This window comes from Lichtheimia ornata (genome assembly GCF_029851405.1).
Source record: "Lichtheimia ornata isolate CBS 291.66 chromosome Unknown scaffold00039, whole genome shotgun sequence".
NCBI classification, from domain to species: domain Eukaryota; kingdom Fungi; phylum Mucoromycota; class Mucoromycetes; order Mucorales; family Lichtheimiaceae; genus Lichtheimia; species Lichtheimia ornata.
In genome coordinates, this window is record NW_026695359.1 from 135,554 (window position 1) to 157,044 (window position 21,491).

The following is a 21,491-nucleotide window of genomic DNA, read 5'->3' on the forward strand; positions in this document are numbered from 1 at the left end:
GTTCTTATACAATGGCTACGATGAAAATTGTTATAACAAGGATAGACATCAAGAATACACCAGCTATTCGCTGCATGGAGGACCCTGTGTCTTAACTCAGAAAAAAAGCCCCTTGGCACACAAGGTCATCTTTTCGTCTTTTTAGTTGGCCTATTGTGGCCATATCCCTCTTGAACCTTATAACGTGAATAGTTTTTGATCCTCCAATCGGTGTTAAGGGAATAATAAAAGGTGGGGCATTTCACTTTGTCGTATCATACACCAGCTCCAATGATCATCATCCATGTCGTCGGCTGTGGCATTAGTGAACGTGAGCGTGTTTGTGTCACTTGAAAGTGGCTCCAACGTATGACTTGACGGAGATCATCCATCAGCAGCGATCATTTTTCGCATATGCGGTAGATATCAAACAAATCCACAGGGTCGGATGAGGGTGATACAAGATTTCCCAGTATGCATAATTCTACACACACATCACGCTTTCCTTTTATTTCGCATCTCTTTCTCTTATTCAGAATGGATCAACAACGCCCACCCGCCAAAATTGATGAACAAGACGGTGTTTGCATTGACTATATCAGCAACCTTCCCATTGAACTTCGTGCAATCGTTGTGGCACAAGCGCTGACCACTACTGAAATCAAACCAAGTGAACTTCGGGAGTATCTTTTGGTGTCCCATTTATGGCATGAAACGATCCTTCAGCATGTTCATGGTTTGCAAGTCGTGAGCGTATCCGACAATGACCTTAGCCAGAGCGACTATGTGCTGAAACGAATGGCACCCAATATTGCTTCCTTGCACGTTCGATATGATGCCATCCCTGCATACCTTTTACTCCAACAGGCACGTTTCTCATCATTGACATCACTCAGCTTGCAATATGAGTACGTATCACATGCACATGTTATGGGCAGCAGGAAAAGATAAATATTTATGCAAAATATGTAGGTCACAGCTTGAAGATCGAGCTACAGTATTGAGGTCATTGGCTACCGTGCAATCAACCTTGACACACTTGAAGGTCATGATGGGAGAATGGGATTGGGATGAGCTACCTGCGTATTCAATTGGAGACCTCCTCGAGACATTTCCACACCTTATTTCGTTCAGCTGTTGCAATATCGACAGCCACTTCGATGCGGCACCCACAACCTGCCCAAGCTTGAAAGAATTGAAGCTTGCGCACTTTCAGTACGAGTTTGACCAGGATGATATTGATGACTTGACAAGCCGACTCCCATCATTGGAAATATTGGGGCTTCAGCCTTGTGCTGATATAGCCGCTTTATCATTGATCCAAGACAATTGCCCGAAGCTCAAGGTCATCTTTTACAATCATTGTGGCCACCGACCGATCTACATGCAACGGATTACCTACAAAGGAATCAACAACCGAGAACCCATCAGTGGAGATGATAATGACGATGGCCTCCAATTGCTCGAGATTGACCAGGGCCCTGAAGAACACTTACTTGAGGCGCATATCAGTGAGGTGATTACATCGATTACTCGCAACTCTGACAGCCTACAATTGCTCCGTCTTCGTTATCATTCGGAAGCTGATATTACCGATCATCATTCACTGTATGCGGATGTCACATTCAACCACATGACCAGCTATACCCATGACATTTTCAATGATGAGGACATGATTCTTGCCATGGACTTGATACGACGATCTCCTCAGCTCATGATCATTGAATTGCATAAAGGGTACCCAGAGTATGCCGACGACAACGACAGCACACGTTCCATTCCTTCATCCCACCGATGTGATGATCTCAGCCAGTTGTTTACCATCATGTCAGGACTACCACATTTGGAGGTGGCCGATGTTCAGGTCAAAGGCGACAATGCAACTACAGGTGTTGAGCAATTTCTTTTGTACCATGGCTCCATTGATTCCAAGTTGCGTCAATTGTATGTCCCAAAATCGGTTCACTTTTCGATCAAAACATTGGATTGCGTGACCAGGGTGTCGCGCTTGGAACACTTGACCATGAAACCCATCTTTCAAGAGTGTGCCGATTGCTGGTTTGGAGAAGTTCGCAAATTCCTTGAGAAGCTTGCAGAGCGTTGTCGACTTTTATACAGCCTCAAGCTTTATGATATACATCCACACCACCTGCAATGTTTGACACGCTTTCCGAACCTCAAATCGTTATCATTGAAAATGAGCCTCACTGACGTATCCGATTTGTTACGCCTTATGCAATCTCCCAAGCTCGAACATTTGGATGTCGACTCACGTTCAACACTTGGAACGATTCATGAAGAAGGAGAGGTGGCAAACACGTTGAAAAATCGATTTGATGACATACGCATATGCTAGAAATCTGCTTACGCCCACCCTCAACATCTCTCATTGCTAAAGTTGAACACACTTGCTTCTTTACTTGCTTATAAAAGAACACGGTTATTGGATTGCGGCATTACTACATAATTTGTTGATGGAAGCTTATGTATTTGGATCATGAAAAGAAGAAGGATTCAGCAAAGTTTTATGTGATGTACTTGAGCTGAGTGTTCCTAGTTGATGGATGATGTTCGTCTTTGAGAAGAAGGTGCGTAAAATCCCAATGATGAAGGCCTTTGGACCACGTTGGGGTGTAGAGATGTATAGAATCACATTATGCAAATGTTTGGCTACATTCATTTATCTATGTGTGACATTAAATGTTTGGAATCTTGTGCCTCAACCAATATTTGGGTGGGGGAAGATTGTGGGAAAGGGATGTCCCAAAAAAAACAGCATGTGTGGTGCGTGTGGGGGAGGTGTGCACGTGATACGAGAGGGAAGGAACAAGACGTCACGTTAATCCTGGCTGAGATATCGGACATTGGCTGATTTCAAAAAGAGGTTGCAAGCAACAGCTTTTGAGAGCACCACTTTGACGATACGCGTCTCGGTTCCTCCTGCAGTTGCCCGATTACCTCTATTCGCATTGGAGTACGGTGCTTCATCTCTCTTCACTCTCATTGGGTTAATCACCAACACGCACTACTTGTCATAAATCTGTATTCGTTTGTTCGTTCCAATGTCAGACGAGCCATCAGCTTCTTCCGCCTTGCCAACAACAGAAGCAACAACAAGGTAAACAGCAATGATAACCAATGCTACCAAGGTTTATCATAGAACTAATCGTATCAAAGTCCTAGAATGGATACAGACGAGCAGGAAAACAAGGATGCACAACCACAAAGCGCCAAGTCTACAGAGACTGATACAGTTGCACCAGCTACGCCTATGAATGTGGACAATGCACCTTCACAAAGCACAACAGACGCAAAAGATGCAGGTTCACAGCAACAGCAATCATCATCGATTGAGAGGAATGTTACAACATCCCCTGATCAAGCTCCTTCTAGTTCAACAGCAACAACAGCAGCAACAACGACGCCGACGCCGATATCATCAGTTCCCCCAATCCAGGCCATTGTTGGAGATGAATCCAAGTCATCGATTCAACAGCCATCATCATCATCATCATCATCCCCAGCGATTACTAGTACACCTATTCAACATCAAGAATCTACACCTGTGCAACAACCCCCCACTCAGTCGTCGTCTTCTCAGCCGACATCCACGCAACAAACAGAGCCTAATGCAACCAAGGATACGCAATCATGGCCCCAAGCAACTACTACGGCACCATCATCTACATCCAATCAACAACAGCAACAACAAGAGCAGCCCACACAAAGCGGTCAACCTGAGCCTGTATCAACTTCGCCACCATCATCTTCCAAACAACCCGTTGCTACGACAACGGAAGCAAATGGCTATCGACCACTCAATGTGAAGGATGCATTGACGTATTTGGACCAAGTCAAGATTCAATTTGCTGATAGACCAGAAATCTATAACCAGTTTTTGGATATTATGAAGGACTTTAAGAGCCAATCGTATGTATATCTATATTCTATAACCCTGAAAATGATAGGTTATTTACGAATTGTTCGTATTTAGGATCGATACCCCAGGTGTAATCGAACGTGTATCCACCTTGTTCCAAGGTCATCCAGCATTGATTTCAGGATTCAACACCTTCTTGCCACCAGGATATAAGATTGAATGTTCTGTGGATGAACGTTCTCGCAATGTGATCAAAGTGACAACACCTTCTGGAACCACAGCAACGACCGATGGTGAACCATTAATGCTTTCTTCGAGTTCCACCACGGGATATTATCAGCATTATCGACGTCCAACGGGCCCTGGTTACGGTTCCCAAGAACCTGTCTCCATGCTGTCTCATCCCTCCATCTCCTATCACCATCAAACAAGACATCAGGAAGATCCGCATACACGTCGTACACCTGTCGAATTCAATCATGCTATCAACTACGTGAATAAGATCAAGGTATATACAATGCAAAAAGGAATGCATATACCTTTACTCATCGTCTCCTTCTAGAATCGATTCTCATCCGAGCCCGATACATATAAGCAGTTTTTGGAGATTTTGCAAACCTATCAAAAGGATCAGCGACCCATCCAAGAGGTGTACGCTCAAGTACAAACCCTTTTTAACGGTGCACAAGATTTATTGGATGAGTTTAAGCAATTCTTACCTGAAGCCTCGGGTGCGGATGCGAGTGAATCGATGAAGGCATTGTTTGGAACGACGGCGTATATGGGTAAGTGAACGAAAGGAACAAGGAGAAAGTACACGAATGTTGACATGTACAACCAAAGGCAAACGTGGATCACTTATGACACCCGGTCTTGGCGAGTCGGCACGTAAGAAACGTATGAGTGGAACATCGACTGCAGGTTTATCCAAGGTAAGGACTGGATTATGGATGGGTGGATAGCATTCAGCTGACAAGATGGTTTTGCACACACACACAGTTGAGCAAAAAAGACATTCAAGTGTCAGATGTACGTTCAGCTCCAGTGGATATGGGAGAAGATGTGGATGATTGGCAACCTGCACAGGCGACTGTATCAGCAGAGGAAGCAGAATTTTTCGATCGCGTCAAAAAGTACATCGGCAATAAGGCAACGTATCGATCCTTCTTGAAGCTACTCAATCTCTTCAGTCAACAAATCCTTGATCAACATCTCTTGGTGACACGCGTCGAAAGCTTCATCGGTGGCAATCGTGAGCTCTTTGAGTGGTTCAAATCCCTTGTTGGTTATAATGAAAAGGAGGAGATTGTGGATAATGAACCTCGTTCCAAGGATAAGCTGGATCTCAGTCGATGCGAATCTTATGGTCCCAGCTACAGACGTGTACCTAAAGAAGTAAGTGTTGGTTGTTAGGCCTTTGCTATCAAGTCAACTTATGATTTGCTGCTAGTGGCGTGGTGGAGTATGTTCAGGCCGAGATGCGTTATGCAATGAGGTGCTCAATGATCAATTCGTGTCGCATCCACGTTGGGCCAGCGAAGATACCGAGTTTGTGGCATCAAAGAAAAATCATTTTGAAGAAGCACTTCATCGAGTGGAAGAAGAAAGGTAAAGAAAACAATATTTTGTACGATTGGATAGAAATGCTTATTATTGGATGTCAATGTGTAGATATGATTATGATCTAAGCATTGAAGCCAACTTGAACACCATTGCATTACTCGAACCCATCTCCAAAAAGATCTCAGTCATGAATCTTGAAGAAAAGTCAGCTTTTCGACTGCCCCCTGGCTTAGGTGGACCATCCAAAGCCATCTATCAGCATATCATCAAAAAGATCTATGGAAAGGAACGTGGCATGGATATCATTGAATTGGTCCATAGCAATCCTGTTGCTACTGTTCCAATTCTCCTCAAACGTCTCAAGCAGAAGGATGAAGAATGGAAACGTGCTCAGGTAATTGTTGCATACAAGAAATCAAGCAATGGCTTTTATTGATATATGTATATACTTCTTATATAGCGAGAATGGAACAAGATCTGGCGTGAAGTAGAGAATCGTAATTATTACAAAGCGCTTGATCATCAAGGTGTTACATTCAAGAACGGCGACAAAAAGACAATGTCCAGTCAAAGCCTCTTATCAGAAATCGAGAACATCCGTAATTCACAACCTGAGATACGTCATTTCTCAAAGGGGAAATCGGTTGTTGTTCAAGACGGTGCGAATCAGTTACCACCTCAGCTATCATATACATTCCGAGATCAGCCCACCTTTAAAGATGTTACGCGCCTTATTTTTTCATTTTTGGAACGACAAGAAGTCTACAACCAGCATGAATGTGATAGCGTGAGGACATTTATTGAGAATCTGATACCACTTTTGTTCGACCTTAATGACGTCCTTCCTGATGAGAAACTACCGGAATGGCCTGATCTTGAAGATGAAGGGGAGGATACTATTATGGCCGAGGCTGATGATGATGCTGTTGCGCCAACCAACGACGGTGACGCTGATTCAAGGCCACTTCCTTCGCCATCAAATCAACCTGATTCAAATGATGATCGCCAAACATCACAGGATACGGAGATGCAAGAAAAGGATGAAAAAGATGCAGCACAAGGTGAATCGGATGCTAAGGACAACACCCAATCCATGGAAACAGACAAGATCTCCACTATCACGCTATTTGGCAACGACAACTTGTATTGCTTTTTGCGATTATTCCAGGTATGTGTGCATGTCCCTTTCTCTTTGCCAGCAATACAAAACTCATCCAATCGTGATTGATAGCTCGCCTATTCTCGCTTGTTGCGCTTAAAACAAATCGATGCTGCTTATCGCAAACACCCACAAAAGACAAAGAAGGAATACAAGGCAGCAGTGGATGTCAATTCAGATAACGTCACGCTACATGGTAAGTATGGCTTTTGTTGATGGATTGGGACACAGCTACGTACTAACTTGATTGTATCAGGGGTGGAGATGGATTTCAGTCATGGATACTATTATGCATTATTGGACTTGGTGGATATCTTTTTTGACGGCTCCGTTGACCAAACCACGCTTGAAGAATGCGCACGTTATATGTTTGGAACAAAGGGCTACATGATCTTTACGATTGACAAATTGGTGATGCTCCTCGTCCGCCACGTAGGTGTTTGGATTATTGCTATGTGTACGTTTGCATTTAATAACCAATGCATTTGCAGGTACGACAAATCATTACAGATGACCAGTCTCGGGGTTTGGTAGAGGCTTTCCAAAAGTTCAGGAACACCGATCAAGAGCACACTGCCCAGGAACTAGCTGAATACAAGTCAAGGGCTGAGAAAGATATCATTGGTCTCGAAGAAAACATTTACGGATTCACTTTTGTGAGTATTGATGATGAAATCATTTTCTTTCTGTGGCCATGGCTAACATTGCTGTGTTTGAATAGGATCCCACAACTCGGATATTGACAATCCAGTTATTGGACGAAGAGGATTATGCATTGGAGACGGATGCACGCATTGCATACAACTCGTATGTTGTGGATTTTGCCGACTTTAATGTACCGACAGCTGGATTAGATCCCTCTGCACTAAGGAAACAATTCTTAAAAAGGCAAGTAAAAAGGCCATGGCAAGTGAAGGTGGGGGTAAAAAAGCTAACCAAACGATTTTTGATATATAGAAACATTAATGGAAAACGTGAGCGAGAAGACAATGACGCCTATGTGTATCCGGGAATGCAATACAAGATCAGCAAAGAATCGTATCACATGTTTTATATCATCGATACCGAGGATGCCTTTATCCGTAAACGAAAGCAACGACGATCAGACGCATCTACTATTGAACAACGACAAAAGCAATGGGCTTCATGGCTGGAATCAGAGAATGGATGGCATCGCAACATTGAGAACAAGAACCAAGCACAAAACGAAGCCAAAGCTTTATTGGAAGGGAAACCAAAAGCAGCATCCAACGGTGATGAAAAGCCTCCTGCATCACCAGACATGCAGCATCAAACAACATCTTCTAGCACACCTCCATCATCAACCATACCATCATCATCTTCCCCTCGACCCGAACACCCTTCCACCCCCACAAAAACACCTGTTGAACCAGGAGCATAGTTTGAAAGAAAAAAGACTTTTGATATAATAACATTTGTACAAACCACCGATCACAATGTTATGCATTGAAGGGACATAAGATGGTTGGATATTCAAGCTGCGAAAATCACATGATCTAGCAATCTTGGCGTTTGTGAGTAATTGCGCCACTGATCCGACCCGCTTAAAATATCCCTCATTAGACTAGCGTAATTGAATCATGAAAAGTGTATCACACGGGTTATAGAATATAGCAATCACAGGGCATTTGGATTACATCCTACTGCTCTCAAGGGGGTCAGGGTCGACTTAAGAACAAAAAGAGCTGTTGTGTACTTGTCAGCCCACAGTGTTGGGAGGGTGAATGGATGTAGATTGTTGTATCCCAGAAAAAGCAACCTATTCTGGAAGTGCCACAGTTAAATAGCCACAGGTCTAGGCAAGTCGTGTCGCATGCTTTTTCTCTTGCTTCCCACTTTGCTTTCGTGTTCCTAAAACCGAGATTACGACAACAGCAGATTACAGGAACACTCTCTCCTTTTTTCTCGCTACCTCATTTCACCGCGTCCACGCGCTCCATTTTCGACTTTGTCCATTCGTCGTAGTTGCAGCTCATTGAAAACTCATCTCTTTATTGGAAAGACACTATCACTACTTGAGAGAAGACGCAACCAACGATCCATAACAGAATACGCATGTCCAACTGGAACAGAGATAACGGTGCTTATAATCTTGATTTGAGTAGTATGAATCCTCGTCATGGTATGTTGGTGATAGGGATGATTGATTTCATCAGTGATCAAAAATGATTGATGATGATGATGATGGCATTGTTTTTGTATATAAAAAGGTGATGGTGGAATCAGTCAAGAGGAAGATCAACTTGAATTACTGGATCACCCAAGGCCGTCGTTCATGCCTCATGATTCGTTTGCATCACTGGGTCAACCGCTACACGTTTCAAACAGCGATAACGAATCGGCAGATGGTCGAATATGTTATTCAGACAAGGAACAACAACCACTACAACAACGATCGCATGATCAACAACAACGACAAAGACGACGAAACAAAAAATCAGGAGGAGGAGGAGGAGGAGGAGGAGGAGGCAACCTGGTTTCCAGGATACGCAATACGTTAATGGGACGAAAGACGACGACAGATCAATCACCACGCCTGATTTATATGAACAATCCAGAACGCAACAGCCAAGAAAAGTTCATCGGCAATCGTGTATCCACAGCAAAATACAACATCATCACATTCCTACCCATTTTCTTATACGTTGAATTCAGCAAAGCTGCCAACTTGTTTTTCTTATTTATTTCATGCATACAGGTATGTCCATCATCATCACCATTGCTTGTTGTTGATCTTTATTCATTTTGTTGACATTATTGGTCCCCTTATTATAGCAAATCCCTGATGTTTCACCTACTTCACGATATACCACTCTTGTTCCTCTTATCATTGTCCTTGTAATCACAGCTATAAAAGAGGTGATTGAAGATTATGTATGTACCACAATGTTCAACAACATTATGACTACCTTTTGCTTTATGGCTGACCAAAGGTGCGAGGGTTGATATTTTAGGGTGTGCATCGGTCAGATCGTGAACTTAATGCGAGGAAATGCAAAGTGCTGGAAGGAAATGAATTTGTGGTGAAAAGCTGGCGTGATATCAAGGTTGGCGACGTGTGTCGTATCGAGGCATCAGAGTTTTTCCCTGCCGATCTCATCCTACTCAGCAGCTCTGAACCTGAAGGCCTATGCTATATTGAAACTAGTAATTTGGATGGGTAAGGTCACTACATGTACATGTGGAAATAGGATTAACAAGCTCTTCTTTTTTTAAGCGAGGTCAATCTCAAGATCAAGCAAGCGCTGCCTGAAACGGCACACTTTGTATCACCCCACCAAGTCGCATCCATGCAAGGCGTGATCAAATCTGAGCAACCCAATAATCGACTCTACACGTACGATGGAACATTGTCACTCGAGCTCAACAACGGGACAACAAAAAACTTGCCTCTTGACCCGGGACAAATGCTTTTACGAGGTGCACAATTAAGGAACACAAGTTGGGTTTATGCTGTTGTCGTATTCACGGGTCATGAAACCAAGTTGATGCTCAATTCAAGGTACTTTTTTTCTTTCTCTTTTGCATTCAAGGGTTTATTTGTTATAACATGGCTCTGATACCTTTGTAGCAAAAAGCCCACCAAGGCATCCAATGTCACACGTATTACCAATCGCAACATTTGGTACCTGTTCACCATGCTCGTCATCATGAGCATCATGTGTTCAGTGGGTTACTTGGCTCTATCGGTAATTTGGAAATGACTTGGTCTTGTTGCATGGATATGCTAATGAAGAAGGGCCTATAGATGCGTGATTTCGACCAATTGGGTTACCTAGCACTCGCAGCGGGTGAGCGAGCCCGAGAATTTGGATTCAACATTCTTACATTCATGATCTTGTTCAATAGCTTTATACCCATCAGGTATGCAAAGGAAAGAAAATTGATTGGGAGGGTCCTTTTTTGACTCATGAAGGCATCTATAGTTTAATGGTAACCATGGAGATCGTAAAGGTCGTACAAGCTACATTGATCGGCAGCGACTTGGATATGTATTACAATGCCACGGACATGCCAGCAGTAGCAAGAAGCAGTGGATTGATTGAGGAGCTTGGACAAGTCGAGTACATCTTTTCTGATAAGACCGGCACGTTGACATGCAACCAAATGGAATTTCGAGAATGTTCAATTGCTGGTCTATCTTATTCCACTCATCCTGATGCTGATCGAAAGCCACAATCCAATGATGATTCTCAAGCCCAGTATTCTTTTCAAAATTTGGAAGAGCATTTGCATACGTCTATCCATGCCAACGTGATCCATGAATTCTTATCCGCACTCATGACCTGCCATACGGTTATTCCTGAAGTCAACCAAGAGACGGGCCAAGTCGTCTATCAAGCATCATCCCCTGATGAAGGTGCACTTGTTCAAGGTGCCAAGGATGTCTTTGGTTACAACTTTTATGCAAGGCGACCCCATTCCATCAACTGCAAAGTTAAAACTCAGGATGTCGAGTACCAAATCTTGAATGTATGCGAATTCAACTCGACGAGGAAACGCATGTCAGTGATTGTTCGTGATCCCAATGGCAAAGTGAAGCTGTATTGCAAAGGGGCTGATACGGTGATTCTCGAGCGCTTGGACAAGAACAATATTTTCGTTGATAGTACTTTGTCTCATTTGGAGGTAAGATGGCATTCAAAGTGGATAGATGGTGGTCGCATAACTCACTTTCCTCCTATGGATATATAGAACTTTGCATCTGAAGGCTTGAGAACGCTATGCTACGCAATGCGTGATATCTCTGAAGAAGAATACGCAAAATGGTCGCAGATTTACGACAAGGCAGCAACAACATTGGTCAATCGTGCAGAGGAACTCGATAAGGCGGCCGAGATTATTGAAAAGGAAATGTTTTTGCTTGGTGCAACAGCCATTGAAGATAAGCTTCAAGATGGCGTGCCTGATACAATTCATACGTTGCATGAAGCCAATATCAAGATTTGGGTACTCACAGGGGATCGTCAAGAGACAGCCATCAACATTGGCTACAGCTGCAAATTGTTGACGGATGAAATGGATCTCATTGTCTGCAATGTGGATAGTCAAGAAGCGACTCGAGACTTTTTAACGTCCAAGCTTGCCGATGCTCAACACCAGGAAGAAAATGGAGCTGAGGTAAAAGTGTTAGCGGGTGAGAGCACGTGACACAGGTACTAACATCCTATACGTTACAGCCGCTTGCTTTGGTTATTGAGGGCAAGTCTTTGACATTTGCTCTTGAGAAGGATTTGGAGCGTACGTTTTATGAGCTTGCTATCAAATGCAAAGCTGTTATTTGCTGTCGTGTATCCCCACTACAAAAAGCACTCGTTGTCAAGCTGGTGAAAAAATTTTCAAAATCAATATTACTCGCTATTGGGGATGGTGCCAACGACGTATCCATGATCCAAGCTGCTCATGTCGGTGTGGGTATTAGTGGTGTGGAAGGTCTTCAAGCAGCACGAAGCGCTGATTTCAGTATTGCGCAATTCCGATTCTTACGCAAATTGCTGTTGGTTCACGGTGCATGGGCTTATCAACGTCTAAGCAAAATGATTTTCTACTACTTTTATAAAAACGTCGCATTGTACCTCACGCAATTCTGGGTAAGTTTATATGCAAGAAGAGAATGAAAACAGCTCATGATTGATGATCATCCATTATTAGTATGCCATCTTTAACGGCTTTTCAGGGCAGACATTATACGAATCATGGACAATGTCTTGTTTCAACGTGATTTTTACGATCTTGCCTCCGATGGTGATTGGTATCTTTGATCAATTTGCAGCAGCACGCCTTCTTGACAAGTATCCTCAAATGTACATGTTGGGCCAGCGTAATGAATTCTTCAATCAAAAACGATTTTGGGGATGGATCATCAATGCCATCTATCACTCCGCTGTACGTACACTCATGATCTCATGGAAATTGATTTCCCCTTTCCCACTAACAAGCATCGTTACTATAATAGCTACTTTATTTATTGGGTATGGCAGCATTTATGGATGACGCCAAGTTTGCAAACGGATGGGTTGGTGGTCAATGGTGGGTAGGCACAACCATATTCAGTGCCACGCTCGCCACCATCTTGTATAAGGGTGCTCTTATCACAGAGTAAGTTGGGCAAGTTTGGGGGTGAGGAAATTATGAAATAGGTGTCTCACAAACACGTAACTTTAATACTTTAGCATGTGGACCAAGTATGCTGTGATCGCATTCCTAGGTTCGTTTTTGATATGGTTTGTGTACATGCCATTTGTCGCGTATGTCGGACCACTGGTGCCTTGGGATCTCTTTAATGAATACGTGGGCATTGTTCCCGAGCTCTTTGGCAATGTGAATTACTGGTTGTTCTTGATCATTGTGCCTTTGATATGCAATCTTCGTGATTACCTGTGGAAATAGTAAGTCAAAAAGGTAGAAGTTGCTGCATAGAAGATACTAAATTCCTCTTTAGCTACAAGCGATTGTATCGTACTCGCAGCTATCATTATGTTCAAGAGATACAAAAGCTCAATCTTCCTGATTATCGCCCACGAATGGATCGTTTCCGACAAGCGGTGAACAAAGTGCGAAAGATTCAGCGTCTTAAGCAGTCGCGAGGATATGCCTTCTCTCAAAGTGACACCGATCAACGCAAGATCATTAGAATGTATGATACGACACAACAAAAACCAATTGGTTGAAATCAACCGAGTATAGTAAAACTCGTCTTTTTTTTCTTTTTTATACTTGTATTGTAATCTCTGGTCATCCTTGTTTTGATAAATGTGTGATATGATATTAAGTTTATTCATCATCCCATTGTTCCTTAAGTATTGGCTCGCTCAAATAGCGATCCGCCTGGATTGTATCGGGTACATCATTCCAACTAAGATTTTTCCATTCATGGTCCCATGTATTCACCGGAGATCTATATCGCCATGACGACTCGTTACAACCCTTCCATGATATAGCAAAGTGCGTTGTGAACATACCCATCGTGGAGCCATATCCCGGTTCGCTTTTGAAGATTTAAAGCAGGATAGCGATTTGCAAGTTGTAGAGCAAGCTGGATGACACGTTCAATATCGATATCTTGGGGTATATGACGAATGACTGAATGCAGTAAATCTGGTTCTGATGCAAGAATCTCGGAACGCCGTAAAAGGATAACCTAAAGGCGATAATAGGATCATCAATACCTGGTGATACGTATAAACCAGAAACTTACAGCACTTGCACAATACACAGGCATCAAGGGCGGACTGGCAATGAAAAGATCAAAAAGCCTTGCAACCTTGTCAAACCGTACAAAGTCATGGCTGTACCACGTCAGAATCCAGCTGAGCGCATAGTAAGGCATAACATGACATCTACATAAAAAAAGGTGGATCAGCCATGCCCATTTGCTCCACCATGTGTATCTTACCTATTTAGAAACAATGCCAATTCGGCGTCCTCAAACTCGATTATAGAGCTCATCAAGTGCAGCTGTTTTGAAATTGGATCAAAAGAGTCGAGCATCGCATCTGTGTATGGGTGACCAATATGTTAAGGAACGTTTGATACTTGTACTCTTTGATGGCATATTACAATTGGCGAAAAAGGATATCTCAAGTAAAATAATGCCGTGTTTTCAGCAGCTGGGATAGCATCTTTCTTTCCGAGGACGAGTAAAAAGCAGCTGCAAATGTCATGAAAGCCCTAATACAAATCAATCAGGATCCCTTCTCTTCCCCATCATTGAATGCTTCATGACCTGCCTGGTAGTATTTGAGACGTGGATTTCGCCATAATATTTCAACGATCAAATCATGGAGCTCTTTTTGTTTCCGAGCTTTCTGTGCCGATGAAATACCTGCTTGATGTATGTAGTTTAATCCAACCATCCCCCTTTGTGCCGTACCAAGTGCACACACATACCTTGCGGATAATAATAAAATGATCGCTCGATATCTTTGGCGATTTGATGTGGATCAGCCAAGTCTTCCTCTGTGTATACGTTATAAGCTACAGAGCAGTAATCCAGAGAGCCAATAATCACACTTGCCGCTTCCTTTTTCGTTCAAGTAACAGCCATATTGCGTGTGCAGTAAGACAGGCCTAGAAGCTATTGTGAATACCAAACATCCCATATCGATCAACTTGTTCCCTACCATACACGCTGTCGGATACTATCTAAAAGAAAACCACCTGGTACTTGTGCCAGTCGCCGTAGCTCGTTGAAATCTTGCCTTGCCAATGCCGACAAGATCTTCCCTGCGTGTAGCCGATGATTCCAAGAGTTGACTATGGGTCCATCGTCCATGAGTTTCACTTTGTCGATTGATACCATTGAAGACATTACCAATAGAGCGACCCACTTTTATTTGGCGATTCACTGATAGGTTATGCATAATAGAATAGTAGTAGTGGTAGTAATAGTAGTAGTAGGTAGTAATAAAAGCAATCCATCCCCCCATTGATCAAATTTGTCCGATGCTCATATGCACGTCAGAAGTCAGGTTCAGCTTTGGATGTCCATAGTGCATCTTTTGCTAGCCGTATTAGTTTGACGGGATGCACTGATTCAATCGGGACACGCTATGTGATACCATGCGATCACTCAATGTAATAATGTTACGTGGGCTGTATCATGGATCAATGTCAAATCATTCTGGTATCCAGGATACGACGTACCATTGGTAATGCTTCCTAAGTATTGAGTGCCATGTTCTTATTAGAGTCAAGGTACATGGTATGTATGATGAGCACTCATCGTTAGCAGGGTGGTACTGATGCATAATGGGGTATCATAAGAGCGTTCGGATGCATCTAACACACAACACCGCTTATGCAACTCAGATTCCGAACATGATCTCGATAAACGATGTGTCAATGAAATCTATGGCAACCTTAAACAATCACATCTTAAATGGCAGGTGGGTGTAGGGATGTCGACAAAACCTTCATTGTACACAAGTGAGATGTTCCTCTGGATCTGATGATGACGTTTACATATGAGGATTTGGTGGATACACAATAGAGGATAGAGTTGATGGGGCTCTAGCACAACCACCCACCATTCTTTCATAAAGCTAGATTAGGATTTCGATGTTATGCCACCTCAACCACCCTCCCCTTCAAATACAAAATGAACAAGTATTCCATTATCTCGCAAGTTTATATCCTCGAAACAGGTGTAATGCACTAAGCTATTGATAACGCTGGAGAACGACAGAATTCAATAATCCGGAATCCTTCAAAGTTGCTTCCGAGTCCGTAAGCTCTTTCACAGGGAATGATGTCTGCAATATGTATGATCTGTCGCTGGGTCGATTCCTGATGAAATGGAAAAGCAATTAGCAAGGTGGAAGATACATGCATCCAATGCTCATCCTTACGCATCAATATAACGTCTAATGTCTCCAATAGTGTGTGTCTGGTTGAATTTTGCTACCAATCTAAGTAGTGAAAATCAGTATCAGAGCATCTATATACCTAAACCAATATAGCTTCCATTGTACCTGGAGCCATCACCGAGACGGATTTGTAATTGTGTTGTTGGCTGAGACTCATCCACTGTTACAGGTTGTTCTGTCGAAGCTGTAGAGGAAGATGAAGCAGGGAATGTGCCTGGAGTGGATGATCGGGACGATTCAGATAAAGGTACGGGGCTGCCGAGTCGATGACCAGCGCCTTCAAATGGTTTTGGTGGTGCTTTGGGAGGTGGTACATAATCCTCATCTTGTTTGCGAGCGACACGAACATCCACAGGTTGACCATGACGTACATTGAGCAATGACAAAGGTGCACGACTATACAAATATACGCTGTTAGGAATAGAATGTATACGTATTTCGGCTAGATAACTTACCCGCTGTTGATAGCAGCAAGCATCGTTTGATTTGCAGGATCATCATATCGGAACAATGGGCCATCGTCTACACTGAAACCATTGCGCCAGAAGGTCAAATATCGAGTCACCTGATGAATGGATGTAAGTGACGTTGACTAAAGGTAATGATGTTGCATTGTAGATTGCATACCGGTTCCAATTCAGTTTCGCTTTCATCAGGTTGATCAGTGGCAATCACCTCGGATGGATCCTCTTCACTACCAAGCTTGTATCCTGTTCCCTTGAAGTACTTTGGTTTGGATGATCCTCCGACATCAGCTTCCTCAGGTGCAGCACCTCCCCTATCAACCAATCTTAATACCTCACCCATTCGTCATATCCAAATCCATGCACTTACTCTGCTGCCTTCTTGAGAATTTGATTCACCACATCATTTTGCTTGTTGGGTCCTTGCACTACCATACCCCTAATAATAGAGCACATAGTATGAGAAGCTACCATCTTGATATTCCCTTATTCTTCTACTACATACGATCGTTCACCACCAGCAAAGAAATTCTGATGTCGATCATCGTCGGATTCTTCATCGTGGTCGCCATCACCCAAGTCGCTCAATGTACGCACCCTATATGGATTTGTAAGCAAGGACGCATGATTGTATCTACATGTGTGTATCTTACTTGCTTCTACCAGCAGAGGAGGAGGAGGATTTGGACGTTGTAGGTGGAGCAAGCGAAGAACTAGCGGGTGCATTGCTGCTGGATCCAGTCAAATCACTGGCGGTAGTGTCGTTTCCTGGAGTAGCTGCCGAGTTGTCTTGGTTGCCGAATTCGTAAAACTGGTCGATGGCTACCTGTATAGATAAAATGAGAGAGATGCACAGGTGGATGGGAGTCGTTTGTTGCTTACCTTGACATCCCACCCAGCCATTTCCAGAAAGAATTGGGCCTGTTCCGAGGTGCTACCCGTTGTGTTGATAAATTGTTGAGTGAGCTCGTCGCGATTAGCCATGTTGGTAGTGTGGAAGACGCGTAAGAAGCAAAATGGATTGATGCACTCACCCAACTCAGATTCCCGTAAATGGATGTGTGGGTGCCCCGCCAGTCAAATGACAAATTCTCATTTATGTCATATCACGATACATTTACATAGCTCGTTAGAATACGGTACAAGATTGAGCCCTTTGCAAATATATAAAGAAGACTCTTGGATCGAATAATGTCGTTGCGAGGGATGCTTTACCAGAAGCTGTCATTGACTATGGGAACATGAAACCAACAAGCGTGCAATCCTTGCTACAACAATAGTACTTTATTACAATCGTACATGCTATGTTTATAGAAGATTCACGGTAAGGATTCATGCGCATGACTGATATTACTCGAGTGTGTGTGTGTGTGTGTGGGAGGGGAGGAATGACATGGACATCACAACCAGAAAGGTTGTCAACTGCTGCTGCTAGGTGACGAGAGCGGAACGGGGATTTGCAACAAAGATTGATTGCGTGTACAAACGCGTTGGACCAAACTCCTCCTTCTTCTTTCTACAACTTAATATGCCATCCTCAACAAGTGAAAACGAAGTCCCCAAGATCCCTGATGTCTCCCTTGCTGTGAGTTACTGCCCTTGTAACGCCTCACGTCTTTTGCTTAATCGCTCACACACTTGTAGCATCACCGATTTATCGCTCAATACGGCCCTGAAGACCAAAGGGATGACGCAAAGCAACAACTGTTACGAGAAATCGAAGCCAAAAGTAAATCGACACGAGGAGAATATGAAAAGAACAACAAGCTAAACGTGTTTCGTTGCTTGTAGATATGGCACCTTTCTACAAATATCTAACGGAGGCACTCAAACTCCCATTCGACTCAACGCTTTATGCACGTATGGAGGCCGCCAACAAAGAAGAGCTTCAACGATTCGATGATAAGGCTCAAGATGCTGAACAAAATATGGGTGAAACTGAGGTCAATGAAGCATTGCTCGGTAAAGCTGACTATTATGCAATGATTGGTGACAAGGTACATATATCACTTTTCGTTTCTTTACCTTATCCTATCTAATCTTTACTTCGTTTAGGAGAACGCATTGGAAAAGTACAATGATCTTTTGACCAAATCAATAACACCCGGCACACGTATCGACATTGTGTTTGCGCTTGTTCGTATTGGATTCTTTTACGACGACAATGTTATGGTGCGATCGAATATTGACAAACTCAAGGAACTTGTGGAACAAGGTGGTGATTGGGATCGTCGCAATCGTTTGAAGGCATATGAAGGTGTCTATTTGATGTCCATTCGTGATTTCAAGGGTGCAGCTCGCCAATTCATTGATACTTTGAGCACATTCACCAGCACTGAAATGATGTCGTACCAAGATTTCGTAAAGTACGCTGTGCTCACCAGTGTGATCAGCATGCAACGTGTCGATATCAAAAAGAAGGTAACAAAGAAGGATTCCATGTTAGAGTCCAAACTTATGAATGGGGCTGTTATTAGGTGCTTGATTCTCCAGAGATTCTTGAAGTGATTTCAGATATCCCATACCTTGAAGATTACATGACGAGCTTGTACAACTGCAATTACGCCCAATTCTTCCGTGCTCTTGGTGAGTAGAAGCCATATTGGATATACGATCTTGGAGAAAAATACTCATTGATGTCTTTGGTCTGTAGCAAACATTGAGCAAACACATTTGCGCACATCACGATACTTGTACCCTCACGTCCGTTACTATGTGCGTGAGATGCGCATTGTCGCCTATGCTCAACTCTTAGAGAGCTACCGATCCTTAACGATGGCAAGCATGGCACAGGCATTTGGTGTCACTGAAGAATACATTGACCGGTACAGCCTATGAGAAACCACATGATACCCCAAAGATGCTAACATTAGGTTTGACTAGTGATCTTTACAAGTTCATCGCCGCCGGACGACTGAATTGCGTTATCGACCGAGTGAACGGTGTCATTGAGACCAATCGACCAGATGCAAAGAACGCACAATATCAAACCGTCATCAAGCAAGGCGATCTTTTGTTGAATAGAATTCAAAAGCTTAGCAGAGTCATCGATGTTTAAATTGAGGATAAAATACGTTTTACGGCATGTATCACATTAACGCCTTTGTCGAATTAATGGCTGGGGACAGCAATCAGCAATCAAATGATATTTACGATGCTTGCATAAGAATTGTGTACGCATGTATACAGCCATTTGCCGTTTATACATAGATACGCTTTATTGTAGGCATTATGATTATACGTTTCGATAATTAATAAGGGAACTCACTTTTTGCGTGGAATGTGTGTGTGATTGTGTGTATAAGAGTTCGTGTGGGAGAAGCGTGTATATAAGGGATGAGGTACTAATAAGATGGATACTTTTAAGGGTCTCCGGCAACAACCGTCAAAACACATGACACCCGCTTTTCCAAAACTCCTTCAGTGCAACTAGATAACTCCGAAACAGCTGCAACCATGGCTACCATTACTGAATACCTTCAAAGATGGCTGTGGGTGCTTCCGGGCATGAGCTTAGCGGACGAATGGTCTAGAAGGCGACCATCTTGGCTTGCGAACATAGCGGTACCCACACGTTACAGCCATCTTACCACTTTGTTTGGCGAGGGCATTACTCAAGTGGCTGTTTGATGAAACGGCAGTTAGCTAGACCTATCACTGATGCCTTTATGGTGTACGCTTGAGAGAATGCTACAAGATGTTATTTTGCAACACTATCATATCCTATATATGCAATAAACTTTATTCGTCAAAGCTAATTACATCGCGAACTCAATGGGTGTAATGCGTCGTCTTTGATGATGATTTTTGGGCGAGGCTCGTATTTCAGACATTGAGAGTCCCCTTTGAACGTCCATGATTGTATGACACAAGCTGTCACGTATATTCTAAACAAGAGTTGGTCATCCTGAATAGGTAAATATGCCAGGCCATTGTCTACCTGTAGGTGTAATAATCCAGCAATCAGCCCTTTTGTGTCATCATACATCGTTCTTGTTGAAAGTGGAAGCTGTATACTATTGGAGTTTGTGTCGTATATATACGTGCCATTCGCATACAAGCGTAAAACGCAGATTTCACCTTGGGTTTCTAATATGGGATCATCAAGGTCTTAGAACAAAGGATGTACCATTATTTTTGTGGCGTACTAACCAAGTAATTGCACAGTACGGATGTTCAACTTGCAAGCTTGTTCGGTGTTGAGATGGTACGTCTTGATCAAGTTATTCAACTGCGCCTTTGCCGTGATGGCAAGTTTGGTCTTGTCGTGGTAATTATTTGGATCTCTTCATATGTCGCCCAACTTCTCCCAAATCCAAGTCCTCTTCGTCACCATTTGTTTTGAAACAGAACAAGCGTAACTCCAACTTGGGATTGCCCATGGAAATTGCTGCATTCTTTCGAAACCACGTTGGCACAGTATCCGCATGTACTTATGTCACATACAAAGGAGTCCCGAATTTTCCCCCATCAGATTGAGAGGTTGCCTTTAGGCAGCAATGAGCACACCAAGTGGTAAAGAAACAGAGTGGGCTACATAATACATAGATGAACACATCATGAGTGCCATCATTTTGGGGATTACCTAAAGACTATCCTTGAGACTTACCAAAAGCCATTGATGATGGTGTGCATACAAGTACAAAGAAAGGGCGTATGAGAGTGTTGGTGACAACAGCCTTGTTTATATATGAGTGGGCGTGAGAATTGTTGTCATGATGGATCAAACTGATAAAGTGGTCAAGCACCATAGAGTAAAAAGTCAAAGTGATGGAAAAGCAACGGTTGATAAATTTGTAGGTGACATAAGTATGTGCGATGCATAATGCGCAGCGGATTCACAATTATACGACTTCAGCTACCAGAGCTAGGCCACATCATTGCTATACATAATTCAAGCACACTACTATAGTAATTGTCCTTTCAACATGCAGCTGTTCATTGGCTATGTAGATCAAGGTTCTGTTAAGCTACATGAATATGGGTTGCAGACTCTTAAAGTGTATCCCAACTCCCTAATTTGTGTATTTCTAAATGCAAATGACTGTAGCATGAAT

The 21,491-nt window shown here is 43.0% G+C and overlaps 7 protein-coding genes across 7 annotated transcripts; 4 read left to right on the forward strand and 3 right to left on the reverse strand.

Annotated features, from left to right (window-relative positions):
• Positions 1 to 516: 516 nt before the first annotated feature.
• O0I10_007807 (uncharacterized protein) lies at positions 517 to 2,335 on the forward strand (the record flags this gene model as incomplete). The annotated part of the gene is made up of 2 exons (XM_058487819.1): positions 517 to 887; positions 952 to 2,335. The coding sequence occupies 2 exons, from the start codon at positions 517 to 519 to the stop codon at positions 2,333 to 2,335; spliced, it is 1,755 nt and encodes a 584-aa protein (XP_058341397.1).
• Positions 2,336 to 3,041: 706 nt separating this feature from the next.
• O0I10_007808 (uncharacterized protein) lies at positions 3,042 to 7,983 on the forward strand (the record flags this gene model as incomplete). Its single annotated transcript, XM_058487820.1, has 14 exons — positions 3,042 to 3,097; positions 3,157 to 3,909; positions 3,974 to 4,367; positions 4,422 to 4,644; positions 4,703 to 4,791; positions 4,859 to 5,254; positions 5,310 to 5,467; positions 5,531 to 5,816; positions 5,883 to 6,590; positions 6,654 to 6,777; positions 6,838 to 7,013; positions 7,073 to 7,237; positions 7,303 to 7,469; positions 7,539 to 7,983. The coding sequence occupies 14 exons, from the start codon at positions 3,042 to 3,044 to the stop codon at positions 7,981 to 7,983; spliced, it is 4,140 nt and encodes a 1,379-aa protein (XP_058341398.1).
• A 674-nt stretch (positions 7,984 to 8,657) lies between these two features.
• Positions 8,658 to 13,273, forward strand: O0I10_007809 (uncharacterized protein; the record flags this gene model as incomplete). Its single annotated transcript, XM_058487821.1, has 14 exons — positions 8,658 to 8,724; positions 8,813 to 9,300; positions 9,378 to 9,476; positions 9,557 to 9,762; positions 9,820 to 10,104; positions 10,174 to 10,291; positions 10,351 to 10,466; positions 10,529 to 11,231; positions 11,298 to 11,723; positions 11,783 to 12,193; positions 12,255 to 12,488; positions 12,559 to 12,701; positions 12,776 to 12,991; positions 13,045 to 13,273. The coding sequence occupies 14 exons, from the start codon at positions 8,658 to 8,660 to the stop codon at positions 13,271 to 13,273; spliced, it is 3,741 nt and encodes a 1,246-aa protein (XP_058341399.1).
• A 103-nt stretch (positions 13,274 to 13,376) lies between these two features.
• On the reverse strand, positions 13,377 to 14,093 carry O0I10_007810 (uncharacterized protein; the record flags this gene model as incomplete). Its single annotated transcript, XM_058487822.1, has 4 exons — positions 13,377 to 13,500; positions 13,565 to 13,743; positions 13,801 to 13,942; positions 13,999 to 14,093. The coding sequence occupies 4 exons, from the start codon at positions 14,091 to 14,093 to the stop codon at positions 13,377 to 13,379; spliced, it is 540 nt and encodes a 179-aa protein (XP_058341400.1).
• A 27-nt stretch (positions 14,094 to 14,120) lies between these two features.
• Positions 14,121 to 14,965, reverse strand: O0I10_007811 (uncharacterized protein; the record flags this gene model as incomplete). Its single annotated transcript, XM_058487823.1, has 6 exons — positions 14,121 to 14,273; positions 14,333 to 14,427; positions 14,493 to 14,561; positions 14,620 to 14,672; positions 14,726 to 14,858; positions 14,917 to 14,965. 6 exons carry the CDS (start codon positions 14,963 to 14,965, stop codon positions 14,121 to 14,123), a joined length of 552 nt encoding a protein of 183 aa, XP_058341401.1.
• Positions 14,966 to 15,763: 798 nt separating this feature from the next.
• On the reverse strand, positions 15,764 to 17,418 carry O0I10_007812 (uncharacterized protein; the record flags this gene model as incomplete). The annotated part of the gene is made up of 9 exons (XM_058487824.1): positions 15,764 to 15,890; positions 15,953 to 16,012; positions 16,076 to 16,366; positions 16,426 to 16,535; positions 16,598 to 16,748; positions 16,805 to 16,873; positions 16,940 to 17,032; positions 17,088 to 17,260; positions 17,317 to 17,418. 9 exons carry the CDS (start codon positions 17,416 to 17,418, stop codon positions 15,764 to 15,766), a joined length of 1,176 nt encoding a protein of 391 aa, XP_058341402.1.
• Positions 17,419 to 17,962: 544 nt separating this feature from the next.
• Positions 17,963 to 19,492, forward strand: O0I10_007813 (uncharacterized protein; the record flags this gene model as incomplete). The annotated part of the gene is made up of 7 exons (XM_058487825.1): positions 17,963 to 18,019; positions 18,079 to 18,163; positions 18,226 to 18,431; positions 18,490 to 18,855; positions 18,912 to 19,020; positions 19,088 to 19,259; positions 19,318 to 19,492. 7 exons carry the CDS (start codon positions 17,963 to 17,965, stop codon positions 19,490 to 19,492), a joined length of 1,170 nt encoding a protein of 389 aa, XP_058341403.1.
• Between the last annotated feature and the right edge of the window lie 1,999 nt (positions 19,493 to 21,491).